This window comes from Phalacrocorax aristotelis, chromosome 3 (assembly GCF_949628215.1).
Source record: "Phalacrocorax aristotelis chromosome 3, bGulAri2.1, whole genome shotgun sequence".
Taxonomy (NCBI): Eukaryota; Metazoa; Chordata; class Aves; order Suliformes; family Phalacrocoracidae; genus Phalacrocorax; species Phalacrocorax aristotelis.
In genome coordinates, this window is record NC_134278.1 from 16,086,658 (window position 1) to 16,113,267 (window position 26,610).

General features: G+C 38.2%; 1 protein-coding gene across 11 annotated transcripts in view; it reads right to left on the reverse strand.

Annotated features, from left to right (window-relative positions):
• GREB1 (growth regulating estrogen receptor binding 1) overlaps positions 1 to 26,610 on the reverse strand; it is a 106,415-nt gene that overhangs the window by 54,063 nt on the left and 25,742 nt on the right. For 3 of the 11 annotated variants that reach the window (XM_075086796.1, XM_075086798.1, XM_075086797.1), the window contains exons 2-4: positions 12,133 to 12,289; positions 5,486 to 5,608; positions 4,552 to 4,728 (exon numbers count right to left, since the gene is read on the reverse strand). In XM_075086796.1, the coding sequence (XP_074942897.1) occupies positions 4,552 to 4,728; positions 5,486 to 5,608; positions 12,133 to 12,289 (457 nt within the window). Of the gene's footprint in view, positions 1 to 4,551; positions 4,729 to 5,485; positions 5,609 to 12,132; positions 12,290 to 12,740; positions 16,359 to 26,610 lie in introns of those variants that run through there. The other 8 variants (XR_012659494.1, XM_075086794.1, XM_075086799.1 and 5 more) reach the window with 7 other exon arrangements.

Sequence of the window (26,610 nt, forward strand, 5' to 3'; positions counted from 1 at the left end):
GCCCTCATCACCTATTTTTAACTATGTGAGGTCTACTGGAAAATAAGTTTACGCCACGTATAGCATCCAGGTGAGGCCTAGTAAGGATTAAACAGATCTAAATTGTCCACTTGTTTTGAAAAGTCCTTGGAGAACATTTTGGAAGTCTATTTTTTAATTTTCCTTTTAAGTCAAACTATCATCTTTCACCTCAAGCTTCCTTGGCTCCTCTGAGTCAGACTGAGAGTCCTTTCTTGCAAGCTCCTGCCAACACCATTTTTCATCCCATTCATTCTGAGTGACACTCTCATTGATGACAGCCATTGCTTTGTTAATACAGCTCAGCCCTGATATCACAGATAGACCATACCATAATCTTATCATTCCAGTGCAATAAAACGCTCTGCAGCCATCACTCACTGCAGGGCTCTGCCAACCCTGCCCATTGCACATCCTGTAGCAGATAGAGGAACACCAAGAACCCAAACATTTCATCCTCTTTTCTCTGCATGCCCTGTTCATGGGCTATGGCCCGAGGCAGCAGCTGATAGAGGGGACAGCTTGTTTCATAAACAAGCTGCATTAAATATTCTTCCATACATTATAGAGAGGACAAAGGTCAGGGGAGTTGGGGCAGCCATAAGGTAACTCAATATATCTTTGTCATGGGATTGATTTCACAAGAGAATTAGAAACCAATGCCTGGAGTTTAGGGGCTAAAAGCCTTTCACCTTTAGGTCACCAGTTCATATCCAACTCAGTGCAGTAGTGACTTAAGGCTGTTACCCTCTGAAGATTGTTTAATCAGAAAGTATTGGATTGTATCTGGAATTTTATCATATGCATTTTCTTGAATTTGCTCCCGTCACAAAGATCAATTGCCCATAATTTAAAAAGGTCTTCCATAGTAGGGACCTTGTGGTCAGAAAAAGGACCTTGGAGTAAAAGGGTATGAAACCTGACCTAGCTTTTCACTGGGGAAAGGGTTCCTTTGGATCAACAGTGAGCTTGTGCTGGGGGTAAAGAGAGGACTTCAGGATGGAAGGATATCCATCTAATATTTCATAATCTAATGTTTCAAAATCTAATCTTTCATAAATAGGCAGAAAATTTTCTTCCTGTTTCTCTTTTAAATGAGTAACAGGCTTTTAATTAATGTTAATATTTTTGTGGAAAATTGGCAGCTTGCTTAAGACAAAGAATGATCATATTTTCAACTTTTCAGCTGAAGTATTTCTTCTTTTCAGTCCTACCCACAAGAAAAAGCACACAGACACTGACAATGCCTCATATTTTCCCCTCCTACTTAGTACCGCTCCATTTGAAGATTAAAGATTAAATTTAAAAAATGAATGAAATCAATATGGTCAAGCTGGAGACCTCCATTGTACGGAAACCCATGACTGTTACAAAAGCCCAAGAGAACATTGTACATTTTAACAGAAGCAGCCACAGTATATTATACTACAGTGTTTTCATCTTACACACAGCTTACAATTCAAGCAAACTAATCTTTTCCTCTGTCATTCTGACCTTAGAGACCCACTGAAAAAAAAAAAAAAAGATTTCTTATTCCCTGCTAGGAAAGTAGGCAGCTGTTTGGTCCTTTGGGAAGGAAAATTATGGGTGAATAGCTGCTTTGTTTATCATGAGAGACTCTTTTTAAGAGTGAGAACCGGGGGGGAAAAAACCAAAAGAGAAAAAACCTTTGGAAGTGGTACATTAGCTGCTTTTATTAGGAAACAATAAATATCTCACTATCACAGAAGTGCTTCATACATCTAAGCATTCCTTTAGGTCACAAAAACCCCAAGAAACAGCTTCCTAAAAGCGAAAAGCTGAATCTGTTTTGCAGAGTAGTTAAACCCGTGATCTATCTTGATTAACAGAAGGATACGAGGTACATGCTCAGACACAGAGAACTTTCAGCTTGCCAAAAGTATAATCTTTTCCAGAAAATGGGATGTTTTTCTATGGAATAATACATCAACTGTAAAAACAAAGAAACAAAACAACCTCCAAGAGAAATTACTTTCAAATCACAAGCACATATGCCTGGATGGCGGGATACTTATTAGCATAATCAATAAATTGGCACATGCCCCAGAGGCATGTCAACAGCCCCTAATGGGAACAAGACCATAAGTCAAAAGCTGGCCCGGAAGATACCGAGACATTTCCTGTTTTCTTCTGGAATTTTTGCATGGTCCACAGGCATCTTCACAAACATATGCAGGCTGACCACGAGAAATCAGGAGACTATGGGGTAATTCATTAGTGTCTTTTCCCTTCAGATAAATGATTTTGGAAAAAATCTATAGTCCTAAGTAACGTCTGCCTTACAAAAACACAGTATATTAGAAAAAAAGCATGAAATTAAATACAAACAATGGGGTTGAAGGGTTACACATGGTGTGCCTGTATCACCAATAAGCCTTACCAGAAGTGTGGGATATATTCTGACTCATGATGACAGCTCATTTCAATTAAAAATGAATCCAATTCAATTCCCCTCAAAACCTAGAAAGGCTTTAAGGGACAACTTTCCATGTTGTTTCAAAAGACCAACATGTTTGCAGGAGAACAGCCTAAACTCAGAATACCAAAAATAAGCCTTCTATACTGTCTTTAAAAACAACACAATAAAAGAGCTCCCCTTCTTCATATGAACTGTTTTCACCTTAAATCTATGACAAGACAGAAGTCACTGTGTTATACTCATACACAGAGAATTTAAGGGCAAAATGGTTCTGCCTTTTATCTCACTGTGTGTCTGAAACTGTGAGACTATTCATGTCTGCTTCTGATTTTACTTACCCTGATTTCACTTGTAACAGTGTATGGAAACCAGAATCAAATAATCATTTCTATCTCCAGTATGATCTATTGTATGGATAGTATGCTGTCCTCATGTCAATAAAATATATTGTGGGTTATTTTTTATTAGATTAGGGACCAGGAACATTATTTTATTTCCAGCTTCCAGATGAAGACTTTGGATCTTAAAGTACATAAATGCTCTCATACTGAAGTTTGTTATAGAATACATAAAAGTCATCCTACAGAATTACTACAGTTCTTTTCAAAAGAATGTGATTCACTGGTGTTAAAGAGTATAACAACAGCCATATATAAGCATTTAACTGGTTTCAGGAAACTAAAATGTATTAAATAAGCGAGCTGAGGATGTAACTAGCATAAAAACCTCCCAGTTATGTTCCTGTTGCCTTTTTCTCTTCTTGTTTAGCATGCAATTAACAAACACACTACTTCCTCTCTGCTACAGCCTAAGGAGCTTAGGCTGTTAACAGTGCTAGCACTGAATGACTTGAGTGGTACAACATTCCTGTCTTTATCTTTAAAATGACAACACATGGGTGATTTACAACCCTCTTAATTCTTTTACAATCCCTGGTCAAATGTACTGTGACCAATCCAACTCTGCAAGATCGCATGAGGAAAGAAATGACTGTACATAGAATTAGATTATGCACCTTCACACTACACTGTCATCTCAAATGCCTTGAAGAGTTGCTCAAACTGAGATAACAACTGAGTTCATGTTAATGTTTGTGAAAGAAAACAGTTAAAAGACATGGCAAGTGTTTCCTTTTTGCTATTTACAGCTCAGACTGGTACACAGATATAAGATGCAGCATTTTTTTGTTAACTAAAAAAAAAATACATAAGAACCTGAGAGTGCCTGATTGAAAAAAGAGTTCTCCCCCAGATTATATACCACTTGTCCTAATATAACAAGTATGCCATTTTAATAACATTAATATTCAGTTCATTTATTCACAAGATTGCAGTTCATCCCTATTTGGGTTGATCTGGATGAGGCTAATGGCCATCAGAGAGGCTATAATAAAAATGGATAGAAGGACCTAGTTTTAAGTCAGAAGTTAGACTTCTAAATAGGTGAAAAGCAAGAAATTGAAGTATTCTGCAAACAGTATTATTCAAACACACAGTATTACCTGATTATGCATATAGGAAAAATTTCAACTTTTAATCATTCACATTTACTTATATTGTGATAATAGCAAAAAGTCATAGGTCAGGATCCAGAACCCATGCTATTGTCCAAACACAGTGGGGAATATTATCCTTATCTCAAACAGAGAGATTGAAAAGGTCATTAATTTTTATAGTCCAAACTATCATCAAACTGTTTACATGTATATAGTAGCCAGAAAGTTCCACTTGACAGACCTGCAGTCTCTCCATGTTAGTATTTGGGAAGTTAAAACAGAGACAGGCAGCAGTTCAACTAGTGCAATTACCAGATGGGCAGTTCCAGCAACGAGGACATAAACTGATCGGACAATGACTTTAGCCTTGGACTAAAGAATGGAAGGTGATGGAGCATTTCTCAGGAACTGGCTCACTCTGCATCTTTCCAAAGCAAACATAGCCAGCTCCGAGTTGTTATCTTGTTGTGCATCACCGGTGAGCATTACTGTAGACGTGGAACGGAAATAAGATGTGCTGAACTCATTCTTCAGAAAAGGATTAGCTATTAATTGTAGCCCACACAAGAATCCACTTACTGCAAACGCAGACACTTACCCAACAGGGCATTGCGCCCATTGTCATCTGGCAGGAATCTTTTATCCACGGCACACACTAAAAGGTGATCAGGTAAATTTGGTGACTTTGCACCAACAAGTAAAAACCCTGATGGTACCTCAATATGTTCATTGGAAATTGAGACCAGTCTCAAATCTTTACCAGCCTGGCAGAAACCTAGAAAAAAATCAATTCAAAGTATTTTAATTTGGCAAGATTTTTTGTTTAATACTCACAGTTGGCTTCATTATAGAACTTCATATATTTTAAATGAAAAACAAAGTTGTATTCTCTGAGGTCAAGGGCAAACTAAGAGATAATTTTCTTCCCTGCTTTTGGTCAGCCATAAACAGGTGCTACCGGTACAATAAACAAACAAAAATCTGAAAACGTACAGTGCAAGTTTCGCTTGATGATGTTTTGCAACCTACATACTTAAGGGACTATTTACTAGCAGCATCATCACTTAGGTCAGACGCTCAAAAATGGAGAGAAGAGTTCTCAATATCTGGTGAATTTCATTGGCTTCTCCTGGGTTTTCAAATATTTTTTACAGCAACATTAAATGAAGTACAACTTAAATAGAAAAGAGCAATGATAAACCACAAGAATTACCACATTCATTTTAGCAAATGCCATGCCTGCAAACTCAACCTTTCGAAGGTCACGTTGCCTAAGAGAACAGAAGTTCTGTCCTCGTGCCAGGCGTTCCAACACAAATGCTTATCTGACACACTGGGCAAAGATCCTGCCAAATATAAGAGCAACCAAGAGCAATCTGGCTTTTTCTGGCAGGTAATGAACACTGACATTTTTACGATTTCTATGTCATATATATTATCTCATTCTTATGAATTATAGGGGTAATGGCCCCAATCCTCCCCTTTTCAGTAGGGCAAATGCCTTCTGACAACACGTTTAGTGCACTTCTTACCATCAGTAGTGCAACATCCTTCTGGGGGAGGCTTCATCTGGTAAGAAACAGGAGGACTACTTGATTCTGAGCCTTCTTCTTCCTCCTCTTCTTCTTCTTCCTCATTATCTGCTCTGTTGCCTGCTACAAATTATCATAGCATAAACGACTTAGACAACAGAAAACCCTGGCAACAAACCAATGAATGAACAGGGTGACCCAGTTACAGAAAGTATTACAGCAAACTGGATTCTCTCCTCTTGACAATGACTCTACTGTTGCCAACTCTTAGGATATTTGTTTTTTCCTTAAAGCTCCAACTTCCAGTCATGCTTACAATAGAATGTCTTTCATCAAAAAAATAAAGCTTTTTGCTTCTGTCCAAAAAAAAGTTCAAAAGCGTGACCCAACTGCACCTGAGAAAGTAAAAAAAACTTAATGGACAAATAAAAAGAAGCCTCAATTCATTATTTTATTACATCTCATTATTTTTAAGCTAACCTCTCAAATTTTTAGAGGCCTAACTCCTGGTGCTTGATCTCTTGCTGATCACAACAGTGTAACTGTATCTTTTGTTTGTAATATTAACAGCCAATATAAACCAAAGTCACTACTTCTTAGCACTTTAGAATGTCCTGGCTAAAGTCCAAGTACAGATTTTATTAATTAGGTGTTGACCATGTCCTTGATGTTGTACAGGAAACTGAAGAAACGGTTCCTGCTTGAAACTAGGTTCACCACAGATGATGCTGTGATAAGGACACCTAATTCTCAGGCCGTCTGTCTCCTACCAGAATCCAGAGCTCTGAGTAAAGCACTGCTGCTCCCTGTACAATGTCAAAGAAAGGCAGATGTCTAGGAAGAAGATTCACAGCAGCCTATGCATGGACTGTGCTAGTCTAGGAGGAAATACTGAGGGATGGAGAGAATAATACATGATGTAGACTTCATTTTTTAGAGGCCTTTAGGTGTTTCTTTAGATTCTCTGCTGTAACCCACTTTTTGGGCTCAGTAGCTACCTAAATCAGCATTTTTACCAGATAGCTTGCTTGTTAAGAGAATTCACCTGCATGTTATTGGTGTATGTTTCAGCCTTTCAACTAAAGATTGCTTTTTTCCTTCTCTCCACCCATAGGACAATAATTTTTTCATGCATAATGCAACAGCTCCAGCAAAACATACTGAGCAATGACTCCACTCCCTCTTAGGCTCAGACACACTCGTGGCAAATGGGACAATGCTGGCAAGCAGAGGAGTGCAGCTAAATGGTAAATGGGAAGAACAGTTTTATGGACAGGACTAAGAAAAATTTCAGACCAGATCCAGCACTACATACGACAGAGAGAGGGCACAAGTACTAAGCAAACCCAGTGGGGCTTATGCCTTAGGCTTCTAGCTTCTCAGCTTCTGTAGGGACACTCCAGCAGCAAACACAAAGAGCTTTAACTGGCAAAATTGGATGGTGAAGGGCTGCAAGTACTTGAGGATCAGCAAGAAGCCGAATACCCATTTGGACTTGGGCAAGTAAAATAGCATTTAGGCCCCTACATTATTCTGTTGATCCAGCTTTTAGTCTTGAAACACAAAACAGTGAAGCACACTGCAGTCGTCTTCCAAAGCTCAGTGTCAACTGGCCACACTCTTTGCTTCAACTGACTTTGGATTGGGCACCCAGAATCCCATAGGATATTAATTAAGGATTTTTTTTTTAACTATGACCCTCCTCAGAATATCTTCTTATTTTATTGACAAATTATTGGGAATCAATTGAACAAATACTACAGGATAAACGAGAATCAGGGAGGAAGCTGAAGAAGGTAAATCTGGAGTTTGAAGATTTGTCTCTGAAGGCTATTCAGACTTACACGCCAATCTAGAAGAGAATTTGAAGGGTATGTTTACTTTTAAGTATCCAAACATCAAGCTTCAGTCCTGGTGCACAGAGATAAGGACAGAACATTAAACACAACCGTTTTAAGGGAGTAGTCTAAAGACAAAAATGCTTTGAAAGTGAACAAAGGGAAAGTGAAGCTATCCATCTTTGCTGTTTAAGTCAGGGGTAAGTTATCTGTTATGACTTAACCTTGACTAATACCCAAATGCAATGCAAAAGGAGTGAGTCTGGCTCTCCTCTCTTTCCTCACACTCCCAGCCATGAAGTTCCTTCCTTCCTCTTTGTGCCAGCTCTGACACTTACTGCAGCCAGTGCTGAGCCATCCCAGCTTGCTAACCCAGCAGAAAACTAAGTAAACAAAAGTGACCAGGTATTTTTACTGGCTTTATGTATTAAATTAGCTCCGTGGAAGAGCCAAAAAATGCCAAAATTGATGAAAAGGGAGAAAATGGTAACCTATGGCTAGGAGGAACGGGGGGAGCAGGATGTGGGCTTTTGTCCTCCGGGCAGTGGTAAACCATTAGGATTGTTCAGCCATAACAGGCAATTTCACATCAAAAAAAAAAACCAGATAGAGACAAGAAATGGAAGTAGAGACTAACAGGAGAGCTACAGCGCTTTCAGGTCAAAACCAAAAAGAGTAGAAGAGCAAATATGTACCTACGATACACCAGAATGAGCTGCTGTCACCTGTACAGGGCACCATTAGGGTTTCTGCTGCTTGTTTTAAAAAACATCTACAGCTTCTGCTTCTGTTTTACTTTTAAAGCAGGGCCCCTTCAAAGAACTCTGTGTTGCATGTGTCTGTTCCACATCTTCCTTTCTTAAACAATCCCAAAAGAGCACACAATCAAGCACTCAAAACTAGAGACAGGTTGATGGCAAAAGTAGACTCAACATCAACTCAACGTTGAGAACTCAATGTAGTTCTTCTGTATGTTACAGAACTAGGCATCAGCTGACATAACTTGATATAGCATCATCAAACCAACGGACATACCATGAAGATTTAGTCCATATTTTATTGAATTTAAATTTATTCATAGATACCATAAACACCGTTTGCTTTAAGGAATTATTTTCAGTTCTCACAAAGGATTTATTAGACCTTTATGCTTATACAGTTGTAATTAATTCTTCTTAAGGTATAATTCAAATATAAGTTAAGTTCTGCGAGTATTTTAATATACATATATTTTTTTCTCAGTGGGACTATTCATAGGGCTGATATTATCCACAAACTCATTGCAGCATCAGGGCTTAAATCAACAGCCACAAAATGTATTATATCCATGAACACCCAGCCTCCCTTAAGCGCAGATCAGGGAAGGAACCAGTTAACCACAGACGCATGTTCGCTGCAAAGTTCATGTCAGAATGTGACGCTGCTATCAGCGCTGAACACAGCAACGCTCAGTGAACAACCTCACTGCAGTGGAGCCAGCTGCCACACTGCCGCTCTGCATTGCTTTGCCACGCCGCTTCCCATCCTTTTCCCACCGAAGTCCCAGTGATATCAGTGGCATACGACTTGGGTGTTAACAGAAAAATAATGCTTGTCATTAACTTTTGAAATCAGTTTCATGACTCTTCGGCACAAACTTAATACATGGGCCTAAAAGACGGCACCCAAATGCACCTAAGAGCACAAGAGAAAATTGGAAGAAATGTATTTTCTTTTTGAAAGGCAAGATGTGATTAGAGAATCGAAACTGTGAATGTGATTGTGATTCAAATGGGATTTTGACTTCAGAAGTAAAGAGTTAGATTAAAGAGCCTCACTGTTTTGTACATACTAACTTCTAATAACTACCAATCCAGTCCACATGTTTAATTTGCAGTTTATATGGTAATATCTAGGCAAACAGAGATATGCAAGAAATCTAAACCTGTTAGAGCCAAATAACCTTGCCTTCTATCATAAAGAGTTTTTAATGCACATTCCTAGAAAGTTCCTGAACATCCAGACCATCTATTGGCATTTGCAGCTATGATCCTCAATTACAAAGGCCAAGAAAATTAAGACGACTTTAGAAGACCCTCATTAGAAATGCAAGCCCAGTGAGAACACAGCAAGCTGCAGGCTTTTTGGTAAAATGAAAAATCTAGCAAGAGTTTGTTTAAATAATGGTAATATTTCTGGACTATTTCAAGCACTACATGGATTTGCCAGGTCTGGAGAAGAGAGGAAACACATCAATAATAAAAAGACAGGAAAAAAATCAGAATGAAAAAACATTGAGGCCGAGGAGATCTGACATTATGTCTAAACCAACTTAGCTGAATGTTGTACTTTTAATTTACATAGCTACAAAAAATTTTATAGGCAAATGTAATTGTATAAATTACTATAAAGGCCTACATTTATAATATGTATGTTTTTTTCAAATCTAGAACGTGTAGACTGGAAAACTATACTCACTGGAAAGTACAACTTTGCAAGTTCATTGCAAAAAAAATAACACCTAGGCCAGAAGGGACCAACATGTTCATTTAACTTGTCTCCAGGCACGCTACCATCTCTTTTGTACAAACAAATTATTTTTAGGCATAAATTGTCATGACAGATATATAATGGTATTAGGCTAGTCTCAGTGGCTAGGCATTTTTTTCTGATTTAGATGGTCATTTATGTATCAAAAGGAGACAGAAAAATGTTTTTCAAACCAAAAATATAAACTTAAAAATAATGACAGGTCACAACAGGTGACTGATAAATTTAAAAAAAAAAACACATTTCCAATTGTTTTTTCTTTAAACTGACTATATACTTAATTGTCAGGCTCTCTAGCAATTCTGATATTGTAAGATCAGCAGAGACAAAAATCCCTAATATCAGCCTATTTACCGGTGGCTGGTTTTGTTGCCAAATGCTACTTTGAACATTTATAATGTGTTATCAGTCCACAAAATGAAAAGCCCAAATACTTGGATTGCGCAGATCCACTGCACTATCTTGTCTAAATTATTTATATAATGTCTGCTTCACCATAGGAAAACACGTGCTGTACTGAGCACCAACGGGCAGCTATGACCGAGGACAGTCCGAGTATACCACCGGGTCAGAATGCCAGGGCCAAGGAAAGATCACAATGGGGGGGGGGGGGGGGAAGAGGCTTATACAAGACCCCGAGGATGGCTCTCTGCTTCACATGCCTCCTGGCCCTCAGAGCACAGGGATTTATGTAGCTAGAAGTGGAAATTTCAGTTTATGATGAGGCTGGAGTACATGACGCCAGCTTGCAGACCTCTCCCACCTGCAAAACAACCTAGGAAAAACTATTAGAGGTTCCTCAGAGTTCCCCTTGTCTGAAACTTTCATGAAAAGAATGTTCTCTGCCAGGCTGTTGTGAGACTTTTAATTAATCACAGTTCAATTCTGTTTCCATTAACTGCAAAGAAAACAGAATCAGCCCCTCAAGGTTTGGAAAGTCCTTTGAAAGCCTTGAAAGAAAGAAGTTACAGAAGTGTGAAATCACACTTTTGTTCCTGAACAATGCATCTGTTCCTGCAGCATCTTTCCCAGCTGATGTCATAATCCATTTTGTGACATCACAGTTGGTTGCCATGGAAAAGTTTATGAAATCCTCATAGAAGGGTTTGATAGAAGGATCACTTTGTGTAGGGAATAAGCAGCATATGTATTTAAACAACAAATGTATATTCATTATTATGTCCTATACTGGCAAAAAAAAATAAGATGAAATGAGTAATGATGTGTGAGCTGTGAGCAGATTTACTTTTTCAAGAAATACTTTCTCAGCTGTTACCATGAGGTAATAGTAAAGAGCTTAATCTGTGCAGAATACTTTTATCTACTACTACTTCTCAGGCTGATTTTTTTCCCCCGTTACTGTGGATTGTTATCCATTACACATTTTTCATTACACGTATATCTAAGCAATCTTTAGCAGGTTATGACAGGGGAAGTAGATGCAGTCAAAAGAAATGAAAAAACACCCTGGTGAAAGAAATAGCTAAATAATGAAATTATTAACCATAAACTTGCACCAACACGCTGGTGTTCTGCACACACCAGTAAACTCACTGAAAACCACGAGACTACCACACGTAACAGCACACCAGAACATCAAATTGTATCACGAGCTTGCTTATCGCATCCATACAGTTCATTTAAACTCTACTACTTCCAAGAAAAAAGGCTGAGCAAATGAAACTCGGAAAGCAGGCTTCTCTAAGCACACACACAAATTCTGTGAGAAATCCCATGTGTTAAATACCAATTTGTGCAGAGAACACATCCTATATTTTTACCTTTGCAACCACAGAATAACTAAATATATTATGCCCAAAGTAATTATAAAACTTCTTAAAAGCTAAAAACATTTCTGCTCTATTTATCCACAATGAAAATCAGTCTTAGCGTATATCTTCTGTAAATCAATCATGTGTTTACCATCATTTACTGTATAACTTTCAGCAGTGTATGACAAATTATAGGATAACAGATTTGTGTTCAATATCTCCAAAGATTCTTCCACACATTTGATGAAACAATTCCTAGTACTTCAATTTATGTATATTGATAAATCTGAGCAAGCAAGTGGCTTAATTTTGTCAAATAAAAGACAATGAAGTTTGTATTTTTCATCCAATTCTAATATATATGCATATATTTGTAGATCATAAAGAATCCAAATAAAAACTTTAAATACTTTTGGTTTTCTGTACTCTGTAATATGTGTGCTGAGCCTTGGGAGAGCAAACAGCAGAATTGTCCTTGAGCAGAAATATAAATTCCACCATTTCCTACCTTCCAGTGATGACAGCTGCTGTTCAGCTTCCAAATACAACTGAGAAAAGATTGGCCTGGGAACTAAGTTGTTTGAGCGAAGAGAGGCCTCAATAGAATTGTGCAACACTTCTTCAAACCGTGTTGTCTTGAGCTGACCAGCGTAAGAATTTCCCATCTTCTCAAAAAAAAAAAAAAAAAAAAAGACAAGAAGGAAAGAAAAAAATAAAAGATTTTTCAATTTTAGCACACAGAACTCGATCACTGCATGTTGATGTCAGACTACAACATTTCTCATGAAAGAGAGAAGCTTCACTGTCCACAAAGAAAGGCAAAGGAACAGAACATTGACTGCAGCAGTCACTGAGCAGATCCTGCTGGTAAATTACAGGAAGTTATCTAAAAGTAACAGCTTTCTGTAATTCAGCAGAAAGGCAGCAAGCTTTGACACCTTCTTGAAGATGTGGCTAGAAATCTGATTCGAGTAATTCCTTGGTTTATATAGCAATTGAGGAGGTGCATTTGCAATAGTCAGCAATCTCATCTGTTAAACAGCCTTTCTGTTTTACATGATTTGAACAGAATAAATGTTAAAGGATCTGGGGAATAGCAGAGTTTTGTGTATTTACCTTTGCATGGCCCATCGTGGCTGAAAACTCATGGCTAAAGCAGTTCAACGTATCTTTTAGAGGTGCTGTCTCATAAATAATGTAGCATTGCTGTAATTCAAATATTGTGAAATACAACGGCTTTTCTTCTCAACCTTAAGCAGTACTTTTCCCTGTAAACATGCTTCTTTTTTTTTTTCTTGTTTAGAATAAGACATTATCAATTACCTATTTGATTTGGCATTTGATTATTAGGACTTCATTGTTAGTGAAGCTGCGCAGTTTACTCATTCTGTCATTGAGGAGTCAGGCTACTCCAACCGAATATCCCACGTACTTAACTGCCGCCTGCTTTCCACAGCGAATACAATGAACTGGCATAACCAAAAGCCATGTCAGCTTTCTTTTCCTATTACAAAGTAGCTCTTGCCCTGGGCCCCATGTCCTTTCCCTCCTCAAGTAACTGTGAATAGAAAGCACGAAACGCTTCCTGTTTGTGGCAGTAATTCCTAAACACTGAACAACCCCTCCTCAGCACTGGGTACTGCTTGGGAAATGGGCCTGTTGGGAAGCATCCTGTGGGAATCAGTCAAGCAAAAGAAAAACTTGTGTGAAAACACATACTGCTCTTGATAGAAAAAGGAGATTGAGAGGAACTACATACACAGTTGACGATTTGGATATCTTTTAATGACTTTGTAAAGCGTATTTTACATACATAATCATGCTTTTCTATACTTGTTTGTGTCATGTTAATACTATATATAGTATAGGTAATACTACATAATCTAGCAAGTATATTGATAAAAGTAGCTATATTGATGCTATATTTATAGTATTAATAGAAACACGATAAGAATTATAAAACAATGCAGGCAGCATTTAAGAACGTGATCTAGATTAAAAGCAGGCACTACTGACAAAATATTCATGTATACACACAAAATCACACAGAAAAGTTGCGGTGAGTAGTACTGGTGTGTCCGTTTGGTGAAGGGTAAATGGGAAGCTAAAAAACCCGTTAGTGATGTTCAGTGCTTGTATGGAAATGGGGATGCATCTTCTCTTCCAACACAAAAAGCAGATCACAGTTCCCTTTCTGCACTGACAGGAGCTCTCTGGCTCGTCTTGTTTTAAGTACTGCTTCACCTACACCAAACACAGCTGCAGACAATGAGGAAAGCCTGACATCAGTATCGTCCTTACAAAGCTTTATCAGAAGTGTATGCGGGAAAGCCAAGGTCAAGCTGTGAAATTAATTATACTAAATGCTGTTTCTACACAAAAACACTAAAAGATGTTTAGTTGCAATTCTAATCCATCTTTCAACCATTAACATGACTGTCAGGTATCTCGATAATTATTTGCCTTTGTTACATTGATGTTTTATGTTTAATGTAACAAGAACAAATAATTTTCGAGATACCTGACAGATAACTATTTAATTCTTTGTTCTTTTAAATTCCTTCCTATATTATGAACTCGTATTTTCTCTTGTTAGGCTGGAGGCACCTGCGGGCGCAGGGACCCATCTCTACATTTTTAGGGGCAGGTACAATATGGTTCTTCATGACTGTTCATCACAGTCTTGAAAGTCCAGACTAAAGAGAAATAAAAATGCATGAACATGCTCTCAACATGTTAGCACCCAAAGTTACACCTTCAGGAGTGGAAATAGCATTCAGCTATCATCCATTCCACACACTTTCTTACACTGACTGCTTTAGTTACATACAGACCCAAAACATGAAAAATTCATATAACACAGAAAAGACCTTTTGCATTTAAAACATCACCAATACAGCACAAAGAGAATATCCAAAGTTTGACTGCAGCAGCAGAGGCTTGTCTTACAAAGGGCTGGATTTTACCTGTTCTCAACATGACCATGCAAAGCAGACCGGTCTACCTGATTTTCAAACTTATTTACTTCTTGAAAAGCTACGTTAAAGCACATGAAAAATAGGAGGTTTTTTAATTCATCCAGACTGAGACAAAACATTCTGAGACAACATAAAAGCATTATCAAACAGGCATGCAGGCTGCTTTATGAAGTGAAGGTTTACTCGCTTTACCAATCACTCTCTGGATCTAATTGTGATGAATGAGAAAACACTGTAATATTTCTGTTTATGAACTCTATCCCATACAGTCAGCTCTTTTTCTGTACAGGTTATTAGGCACAGAAATAGATATACCAGTTTCATGGATTTAACGTACTTGCTCAGGATTTATAGAGCCCACTAGTGGACAAAACAGAAACCCTATATTTAGCCCCAAGGATGACAGAAACCAGCATCTTATTGTGCGATGCTACTGATAAGGAATCAGTTAAGATTAAGCTGTTTGTGCAAGAGGCAGGTCCTGGAATCTTTTACAACACAAGCATATTTGTTTATCCATTGGGGTGCTAACTTAATTATGTGAATGGGTTTGTAAAATGAAACAAAAATATGCTTTTGGATTCGTACACCTGGTAAGCTCTCATGTACCTGCAGAATCTTACAATCACAGTGCCAAACACAATCATAAATCCAGGAACATACTTTGGAAGATATGCTAAGTATTTTATAGCTACTTTTAGCAACAAACACACACCACTGGGACCAGAAAATGGGCATTGCAGGAGCATTTTTGCCAGCATCACCCTTTGTCATTCAGTCAGTGACTCCCTCAGTTGCAGGAGAAATCACTACTACTTAGTGTTTCTCACTAACTCTATCATGGTTGTCATCCCCTCTTTTCTTTAAAGCTGCTCAGACTGTGGTACCTGAATTGTAAATTGCTGACTCTGTGGCACCAGGAAGCAAAAGCTTTGAGTCCTATTTTCCCGCTTCAATGAACTCAGCGTTCCCAGCCCAGATTTGTGTCTCTTTTGGATAGAAGTAGGTGGCACAGGCTAAACTTTCAAATGCTTGTGAAATTCCAAGCAAAGAACATAGGTGGTGACCAGCTCTATTAAAAAAATCCCCACAGTGACACAGAAGGATAGCCCTCGACCCCAGCTACTGATAAATCAAAGGGCACCTCCCTAGCACACTGTCAGTTTCCATGGAGAGCGTGCAGAGAAAAATACTTGCCAACACAAAGGGAAGAAAAAAGGGAAAGACCTGGACCTGGAAGAGCTGCTGAAAGCCATGATAAAAAGAAGAAATCCACTCTGAAGAACTTGGGATCCTAAGAAACAAGTGTAGATACAAATGAAGTAGATTGGGCCAATGTCTTAGAAACCCATGGATAACGCTACCAAAGAGAGGTGCCAAGTCCAGGCATCTGAAAATGAGAGTAGATGTATGTTAGTCACTAAAGAGAACAGCCCTCAGATTCCAAACAAGGAACTGTCAGGCTTCCTGTGGTAAACAGGTATTACGTGACTAGGAAAAACAGGGATCTTAAAGGTTAATGTCTGTCCCATATAGAGTCAACTTCAAGTTCAACTGCAGTTGAACTAGTCAGGTTTTGACGAAAACCTGCACTGTTCTGCCATGACCCTGTACTCCAGCTGCTGTGATCTAGAAAAGGAGCTCCTCGGCCACGAGGACGGTACCTACCACGAGAGCCACGACAGTGACAGGTCATGATAACACAGTAACTGCCAGCAGCAGGAGGACATGCAGTCCCATCACCTAGATCTTTTGCACAGTGGAACAAAGACACGCTAGTGACCTTTTAGTTGCAGTTGTCTGTAATAAAGATCAGTGAAGAGGATTAAGATTTTGGAAAGACTGAAGATCTAGCACAGCAACTTTGGATGAAATTTAACCTATACCAAGGACAGACTGGGTATCCTAAGGAAAGCTATGGACTTCAGAGCATGGAAACTAATCCCGGGCTTTTGACAAGTCAAACTGAAATAGACTGAAAAAGAACAGTCTGCCTTCACCAGAAACTGAGTAAAGCAAATATATGTGGGCTGTGTTAAGAAGACTTGAAAAAATAGTCAGGGGATCTAAGTGGGAAATTAGGAAGATGCAGCTAGCTACTAACAAATTCAATCTTAGATACAACCTACAAATCATTACAGGAGGAAAACTTTCATATTAAGCTGCAATTTTTTTCATTCTAAAATATAACTGGCATTGCTACTTTAATATACTAGTCCTTCTAGCAAAACAGTGTAGCAATGGATAGATGTTCTCACTTTAAGCAGCCAGATTTCATACTTTCAAAAAGGCCTAATTTCTATTGCATCATTTCTAAGAGGAGAATGGTAAGATGTTTCCAAGCTCACTGTTATTCCAATATAATTTCTTATTGCTATGGCAAGAGGCAGCTCATCACTTGCATAAAATGAGGGGGTTTGTTGGGGTGAGCTATGGATTTAGGTATCCAAAAGGCTATCTATTAAAATCTGTCTGGGAGGAAAAAGCATTCTTTACTGCAGGTTAACAATTCATTCACAGATCAGTACCAGAAAAGTCGTTGGTGTGATTGTTTTGCTCTTTGAACATGAGTTAGATCCATCCAGTAACATCCAAAATCCATCACTATCTCTAAAGTTCAGTCAAGTCTCTAATAATTCTTGAAAACCTGTACTAAAGAAACCAACCTGATTAAGAAGAAAGAAATCCTAGGGCAGGGACATGTATGTAAATGTAAGTATAAGAAGAAAAGTAAATCTGGAGACAGCACAAAACTGATTCTTTTCAATGGTAGTGATACATACTATAAGAGCTTCCTCATGGATTCAGTTCAGCCACAAGGCTGTGTAATCATATTTTACACTTTTATTTCCATGAAGCTATCTGCAATTATAGACAGTGTTTTCTTTAGCTTTGGATTTGGAAGAATAAGGGTTTTTTTTTTAATCTTCTATAGTAATATTTGTCTTGTATAAAAGTGATACTGTGTGGTAAATATATTCCCACACATTATACTAAATTCTTGATTCCGGAGAACTAACAGAGGCTCTTACTGATATTCCCTCTCCACCAGACTCAGTATAGTATTATAGCTTATGTCTTTACTACTAGCCTCAAAAAAGGTTATTCCACCCAAAATGCCTTTTGGGAATGGTCACTGGCCCACCATAACTTGTGAAGCATGCCTGGGAATTGCTGCAGGGAGTAAGTGCTAGCACCAGAGCCTTGCCAAGACAGCAAAACAGAAAACTGATTTCTGGCACACAGGATTTTCTCCTGCAGCTGTTTAATTTTCTAATACAGCCGTAGCTGATATGGGCAAAGACAAAGAAGAAATTGCTCTTTCAGAAACCAATGTGGTTGCTCATGTACCACAAAATTATCACTTGTAGAATTAACTTACCAAGCTTTTTATTTGTTGGTACAAAGCCACCTACAGGTGTAGTAAATAGATGGACTATTGCCAATTTCTGAAACAAAATATTAGCTTCTGGAAGTCAAATCTGTTTCCTTATAATATTCTGCCAGAATGACTTGGCAGTAAGAGAGAGGAAAAAAGGGCAACGAAGGCTGATGGTTATGATATAATACAGGAGTGTGAGAAATATTTAAACACACATTCCTCATCTGAGACCAACGTTTTACTACTCCTATGATTTTCATCAAAATTGCCAAAAAGGGTTTGATTTTCTGCTGTTAGTCTTATCCAGAAAGAGAAATTTTGAAGCTTCAAAAGTTGCTGAGAAATGAAATGATGATCATCTGCTGAGCTCAACTCTATAGCACTAATAAGATTAAAATCAGCAGTCACTTACGGATCTGCTGATTGAAATCCACTTCTTCAGTGAAGTAATTTATTCCACAGCAATAAAGCTGTCAGATCATTTAAAAGTCCCTAGTTGTTCTGTGTTTCATATATGAATAAAGTTATGGCAATTCAGTAGACCCCATTTGGCCATTACATTTTAAAGGCAACATAAAAGCTTTAACTAAACCACAGTTACCTTTGCCAGAAATTCCAGCTCCTTTTCCGTTACCAGGTCTTGGAGCCCTTGTGGAACTGTATTAGAAATGTTATCTACAGAGCAGACCAGATTAAAATTAATGGTTTCCTAATAAAGCCACCTTGGAAAGTAGTTCATGATTAAACCCAGAGACTCTCATTAAGGTTGATGACAGGTCACAGAGAACATAATCCTACCATCTTTATTCAGCCAAGAACAATTCTGCTACCGTTTCCGTAAAGAGAATATACTGCAAGAAGACTGCTCAGATCTCTCTATCACTTCTTTTTCTTTTGCATTTGCTTTTAATTTTAATCCGATATCTTCATTTCATTTTGAAAATCAAGCTGACTACAGACATGGGATTTCTCTTCCATTAACAGAGAGATGATTTCCTCCCGTGACTCATGTTTCCAAGCAACAGGATATTGGAACGGGAGCGCAGATCGAAAGGTGCCAAGCTTTCAAGTGCACTGGAAAGAGTGGGAAGTGGGAAAACATCACTGAGCTTTTTGGTAACTTTAGGTCCCAAGCCAAATTGCTTCTATTAATCACTGAAATCAGTTTTGTCACTCACTTCAGAAGTAAATAATAGTGAGATGTCTTTATTCTCGGGAGATTGCTGCAGAGATTAATCCAGGCACCTTTGCAATAAAATCAAATATAAGCAGTTTTCCCCATCTACTGAAAAAATCAAGCCCATTTGTTAACTGCCCTCCGCGCCCTTGATAAAAAACACACAGATCTGTATCAAAAGGGATGAAAACAAACTTGGACAAATCAATGTTAAGCAACCTCAATAAAAACACTACTGAAAAGCTGTTGCTTTCTTTTTCCCTTCAGGCAGACAATAAATCAAACCAATTAATGGATCATTCTTAATATGAAATTATTTCACATCCATTTTGGCCACTGGAAAGAGAACTTCAGCTAAATAAAAGTCTTTTCTTATTTTTGCTGAGATTTTTCAACTGCAAATCAGCAAGCATTACTTTTGAGGACAGAGAGTTCATTTTTCAGTGAAAATGCTACAACTCACGCAGGGTCCAGTAGCAAAAATAGAAAATGAATATTTTCTACAGAACAAAAGGATTTCCAGATATGTCTACAAAAAATAATATTTTTAAACTTCTCATACAAATTCAACTTTACTTTAAATGAAAAAAATAAAGCTTGACTAAATACAAAGCAATCTAACTTGTCATAAACACATTAAAATATACAGCTATGCTTGGAGATCCAGACCAAGGCATGTTGGCAGTTTAGTGACAGGGAGTCTAAGCTGTGACAGCCTACATTGTAGTTTTCTGGGGAAAGAGAAAACTCCAATTGCAACAAGATTCCTTTACTTATTTAAGGATGAAAGGCTGTTTTGCTTTTGAGACATAGTTTAGTCTTCCTTTACGACTATAGAAAACATAAACTTCCTTCACCCTAGAAACTTTTATGCCTACTCTCAAACCAGAGCTGAATTTTTCTGAGACCTTTAAAGTAATGATTAGTTTTAAAAATGGCACTCTATTTTACCTTATTTTAATATAGAAGAAAAAAATGCCAGACAAAGTTCAAATTGGTCATCGTAGAAAGTCCTTTGTGAAAAATCACACATCGGATTACTACTCACATTTTTAAAAAATCATAATCACTGTTGGGACCAAAGCCTGATAAAAAACTGTATCTGCAAAAAGAATTTGGAAGAAATCTCAATTAGACTTTTTATAGATGACTGAACATCTATTATTAACTTGTTCCTTAATTACAATTTTCACTGGAAAACTATTTTCAGACATACATAATGATAACTGATTTTCGTTTATTTGCTTTTTTGATTGAGGGTGAACTTTCTTTTCATAGACAATCATATATGTCATTCCTTAATATCCTGATAACTGGGCTAAGGAGCCACTTCATAAAAGTAAATGTAGAGCTGGGTGATACCCCAGTGTTGTAATAATAGCGCAGACTGGGCCTAATATATGATATGGCAATAAATACATTTAAGCAATGGCACTTCATCCTGTAAATGCTTTTACGTTCCTCTCTGACAGGAAACAATGTATTCTGATGCAGATTTCTTTGATTTTCCTGCAGGATCTCATAAACTTTGCAGGTGTTACTAGAGAGAAAACCCCTTATCAGCAGCTTCCAGCACAGTTCAGCTGATATGCTTTACTATTTCTCCAGCACAGAACCCTGACCCTATGGCTGGTCTGGCAGCTCTGCCTTGGCTCCCATTCAGCTTTTGTGTGTTACTTTGATCAGCTCCTGGCTTTGGATGAAAGCAATTCGTTTAGAGACCACCTTCAAACTCTCTTAAAAAAAGAATTACATACATAAAACCAATTGAGCTTGTTAAGCAGCAGGAAGAAGCCAAGTAGAGGGAGGAGAAAAGGAGGGACAGAGGTGCCACAAATCAACGTTAGGAAGCGATGATCAAAGTGGCGACTGGAAAATTAGTAAAAAATGATCCCTAAGTTGTACTGGTCTAGGTCATTCCCTTTCCAGCTCCGTGAGCGCAAAGACTTTCTCATTATTACCCAGGAAAGAGATACAACTCTCTTTCCAAGAATTGTCTCCCACGTCTTTTCTGTACCTTTGAGTACAGCAGCACTCGAGATCTCAGAGTAAAGCAGTAGGAAGCAGACTGGCAAGCCAGAAGGAGAGAAATTATCTCGAAACGCACATTTTCCAAAGAAAATTCTAAGAAATCAGCACGTGGGGTTTATTACTTTTTTCTTCCAGTTACTGGTGCTACAGACTCTTTCTGAGAATCTTTTCAGAATCCAAAATGAATATACAAAGAGTAATCCTACACTGATTGTACAGGTTAGCTTTTGAGCCATCCTCAAAACCAGACTTTTATTTTTCCTTACCCCAAGCCTACCCCTCTAGGCTCATTCCTGGAAGCAGCGCAGCTGTGGTCTGCAGGGCAGCCACATGCACAGACCAGGACGTACGGCTCAAAGACCCTTCGGAGCCACCTCTTTCAGAGCAGCAGAGGCAGAGCCAGGCAGTCTCTGTGGCAGTTCTCCAAGGATATACACAGAGTGCACAGGTTTAGAGGCTTTACCTCATTCACAGAGAAGGGAATTCACTGCTTGAGAGAGATCTTCACTGATTTCTTCTGACAGAGCACACTATGCTATATCTGGATAATATTTTCCATTTGATGAACGAAGAGTGGACAGAAATACAATGGGAGCAGTCTAAAATACGCTTCACCATCTGTGGATAGCAAGTACATCTCTAGATGAATGCATTACATTGCAAAATAAAACTGAATGTCAAGGTATATCAGATCAGTTGCACATGAATTATGTGTTGACAATGCATAAAATAAGAAACATTCACAAACATAAATATGCAATCCAAAAGCATTAAAGAAGCATCTTTAAAGAACCACTACAAAGGTCAAATTACATCAATCTAAGAAACTGAACTTAGCAGTTTGAGATCTGAGCTATTTTAAGGGTTTAAAAATTCAAATTGTCTGCAGGGGTTTTTTTAACATTTCAAAGTTTTACTGAGAGGAAATCACTCACCTCAAAGACAGCAACTGACTGACAAGGCAGGAGGTACACAAAATGCAGACCAGTGCATATACTTAAAACATGAATAGTAGCTGTAAAATGTCTCTCCACTACAATATTTGAACAGTAACCCATACAAGGCAGTGTGAATATGTTATCTTATGACATGTTAATGTTTTCATTAAACAGTAACAGTATTTTTCGGCATGGATACTAGGTATGTAATAAAAAAAATATACTGTACCGTAATGAAAGCATGAGCTCCTCAGTGACATCCAGCAAATTACTCACAAAGTTTCATATTCTGATTGCACTGCTGAACATCTTACACGCGTGGTAACTGCCAGTGATTATATCTTTATGGAGTTTTCCTTCTTTTGATTTGGAAGAGCCTGCTGCTTGGCGAATTGGTTAGGACACTTAAGGCTCCTGAGTCAGCACTGTACGCAACTAACTCCTCAGTCAGGTCGCCATGACATGAACACTCTCCTGTCACAGTAGAGCACAGGAAGGTTTCAAAGCTATCTATTCTGCAACTACGGCAAAAACAAAGTAATGGGACCACAATATACCCTGGCAAGCTGTTCTCTAATTTGTGTGCTGGCTACACGAAATGATAAATGGTCTGACTTTATGTCTTATTAATACAGAAGTGCTGTGCTGGGTCATGGTGCTCCTGGCCAGGCACATATCAGCCTGTCAGTCTGAAGCATTATTAACATCAACAAGTTTGTGGCAGGCTTTTTAAAGAAATGGGGGTGTCGTTTGCATTATATAGATAACAAATCACTAAAGAAAGCATAAAGTGTATACTGTGGGTACTTCATTTTGCTAACAGAAGATTAACAGGAGAACAGAAATTAGATATGTAGCAATATTATCTTTGTGTTGGTACTATGCCTGCATCTTCTGAATAAAAGGATAGGAAATCAAAACAATATTGGTGAGATTATGTTCAATATAATGCTGGATAGACAAAGAAACAGCTATAAACACAGCAGTGTTTAAACAAACACTGCATCTTTTTAAGATACATCTATAGTACACATACAGAGAACATTCATTTCTGATAAAGGTATATTTATCAAACATTTCCTTAGGTCACAAATCACAGTACATCACTTCGGAAGATGAAAGCATTTATTCTGAAAATTGAATTTCCCTTGTTCTTATGGCTCCAGGTCATGAAATATTCTGATATGTGATTGATTTTAAACTCACTTAGGTAAAATTAAGTATAATTAAGGACTTATCTAGACTTTCAGTTGAATTAAGGTTCTGTATAACCTTTGTATACAGGATACACTGAACAATGAAAAGAGATTATTTTTCGGTACAGCTTGTGAGACTGTTTTCACCCTTCACTCTCAGGGTATGGTTTCATGACTGGCTCAAGCTGCTATAAACTCAAGTTACAGCTGAAAAGGAATGTCTCTCACTCTCGATCATATATTCCCCCTCTGTTGTTCAGTGGCATGGATCTGAGCTGATATGGTTGAAAACGAGTAACTTTTGTAGGGTTACAATTTTGTAGGGTTTGTTCGGCTACATCAGACCCCTCATCTAGCTATGCCTAAAGTATACAGCCATTAATGTATGCAAAAGAAAAGGACCAGAAACATGTAGCTAGGGTTGGTGATGACAGCAGGATCTTTTTCTCCATTCTCTCTATGAAAATGCTTTAAATAACACTTTAAATCTTAAAACTACCCCTTCTCATTCTTCTGTAACATAAAGGGGAAAAATTTGAATTTTAAAGCTTGCTGAGGAATCTCTTGGGGACTTATGTGATTTAGTGTTTTCACTCAAAACGACTTTCATATTAATGGAGAACTTTCATTGTTTATTTGGTAATTTTAAAAAATATATACCCCATATATATACTCTCTATATATACACTCAGTGTTTAAGAGGCATTTGGACAATGCCTTTAATAACCTGCTTTAACTTTTGGTCAGCCCTGAATTAGTCAGGCAGTTGGACTAGATGATCGTCGTAGGTCCCTTCCAACTGAAATAGTCTATTCTATTCCCTTCTATACTTAAATTTTAGATGCAAGCACTGTATGAAAGAATGTGAAAAAGAAACTGTACAAAAAGTAGTAAGTGATGCTCTAGAAGAGTGACTGGTATGTTTTTGTTACTACAGAAGTGAACTAGAAGTTTTACAGACGTTCTACGCTTAACATCAAATATGGGAGACCTCAGTTATGTCATTTTCAAGTAGGGTACAAAATCATTCAGCTAGGGAATGCAGAAATCACTGTCTGGTTTCCTATCAGCACTGTACAGCTGTGTACCTTAAACATATCAACCTGACAAGATGACACTTAAAAGACTGTATTGACAGCCAAAGTTTAGAGAAATCCAAAAGGAAAACAAACACTGCAAGAAATACATATGCACGTCTGTGAAAGCATAACATTTTTTGAAGAGTCACTTCTACTGATTTACCAGGTCAACAACAACACAGCCAGAAAATTCACATTTTAAAGAGGTATAACTTGATTGATGCCAGCGATACATACCTGCCCCACAACTGTAGTGCATTCATGAACAAAATTTCTCTAGGATGCTGCATAGGGTGCTGTCTAGAGTGAAGTCTAGGATGCTGCAGTGCCTACGCCTGACTTCGCGTTGGGGCTGGAAACACCACATCACTCTTAAAGAGTATTAGTATAGGGTAGGTGTTAAAGATGATGATGTTAACCTGATATTCAGTAATGGAATGCAGAAAGTAAAAGGGGCCTGCCTGCTTTGGATATACGCATGGAGAAGAAGTTCCAGAGGAGAAGGAGAAAGGGCAAGCAAGCACAGAGGGGCCTATTGTGTTTGATTAGTACCCAGAGCAGGAATGCCAGGAATGGGCAATGAGTATGGAAGTTATGTAGAAGAGATCTTGTATACAGAACCAGTGGGAGTTGGTCAGTACGCAGCTGCTGATGCAACGTACATCAGAAAAGAGTGGGTCTGCCTGCTGAAATAAGTTGCTGAATCTGTGTGAAGTTAGTCAGTAATGTAAGTGATGAATTGACAGAACAATTGTTAGGGGAAAGCTGACCATGTAATTATCCCAACAAAAGGTGTGTAAAATATATACCTTGTACCCTAATCACTTACAGAAAAGAATACTCTTTTTTACAGGAATCTACAAGGGCATGTTTTCCAAGGTTTGAGAACACTGGAATAGAAGTGAAACAAGGGATGTAACCTGAAGTTATAATGTCAGTGTAACAAGGTTTTCAGAAGTTCAAAGCACAGACTCAGACACAAGGACAAAAATCATAAACAGCATCATGAAAATATTTTACCAGGATATTTATTTATAAGGAAGAACACGGAAAGAGTTGGTCCACTGTGCAACTAGAAAGGAAAATTAAGATATAATTGTTAATTTAATGCTTTTTTTTCCCCAGATGGCCTCCTCTATGAGAATATGCTCATTCTTGTACTTTGGACATGTACAAAATGAGACCCTTAAGATCAGCTAGAAGTATGGAGTGCGATTCAGCTGCCTAACCACAGGCATCTAACTTTGAGATGTCCTGGGGTATCCTGTCTGGATTCTAGCTGCTGCTCCAAAGAAGCACAGGTCTGAGGCAAGTCCTCTGTAATATCTGCCAGACCCTTATAGACATCTCAGGTAAACCAATGAACTTCAAATGAAATGAGGTACCTATATTTAGGCAACTGAATCAGACTGCAGGTATCTACTGGTTCACTATGCAGAAATTTTCATTATGATCAATAAAATCAATGGAGCTGAGACAGAGGTTCAGCTGACCAGCCATTAGTGTTTGTTTACTTCAACATGAGCTGAATCACTTACCTGGCTCCACTGACCACATTGGCTATATCTTCCTTCACTACCAGGAGTTGCAGCTGTAAATGTCTACATGAAGACCTCTATATTTAGGAGACTTGGGGTTCAATTTAGTTGCTTACACAGAGATGTTCAGTGGTCTTTGATATGCTCTAGGGTATCTGAGACAGCTGCATAGGTCCCACAAATGCAATGTAAGACCTGCAGGACACCAAGCCAGGCAGAATACCCAAGGATATCTCAAATGTTAAAAGAATCATGTAAACAAGAAACTGAATCAAATCCTTAATCTCAAACTAAATCCCACTCTCAAAGTCAAAAAATGGCATGTCTATGGATATATCCACATTGTCAAATGACTTGGCTTGCAGTCTGCCTCTAGCTCCTGATTGCCCGAGTGTCTACACTGCATACACGTTAGTTTATATCCAGGCATCCTGCACTCAGCTTTAGTAGTTAAATAAGGCACGCCTTTCTCTAGGCAGCAGGGACAAGATTGTGTCAGGTTTGCTCCCATTGCCCATCACAGTTCTCCAACAGTTTTACAAAAGGCCTGGTGCCCTCACCCACCTGTTCTCACTCCATGCTCCCAGGCATGCTCCACGTGCCACACCATGATACCATGAACAGTCCTTTCTGGCTAGCTGTGAAACATACCTCACAGTATTTTGGT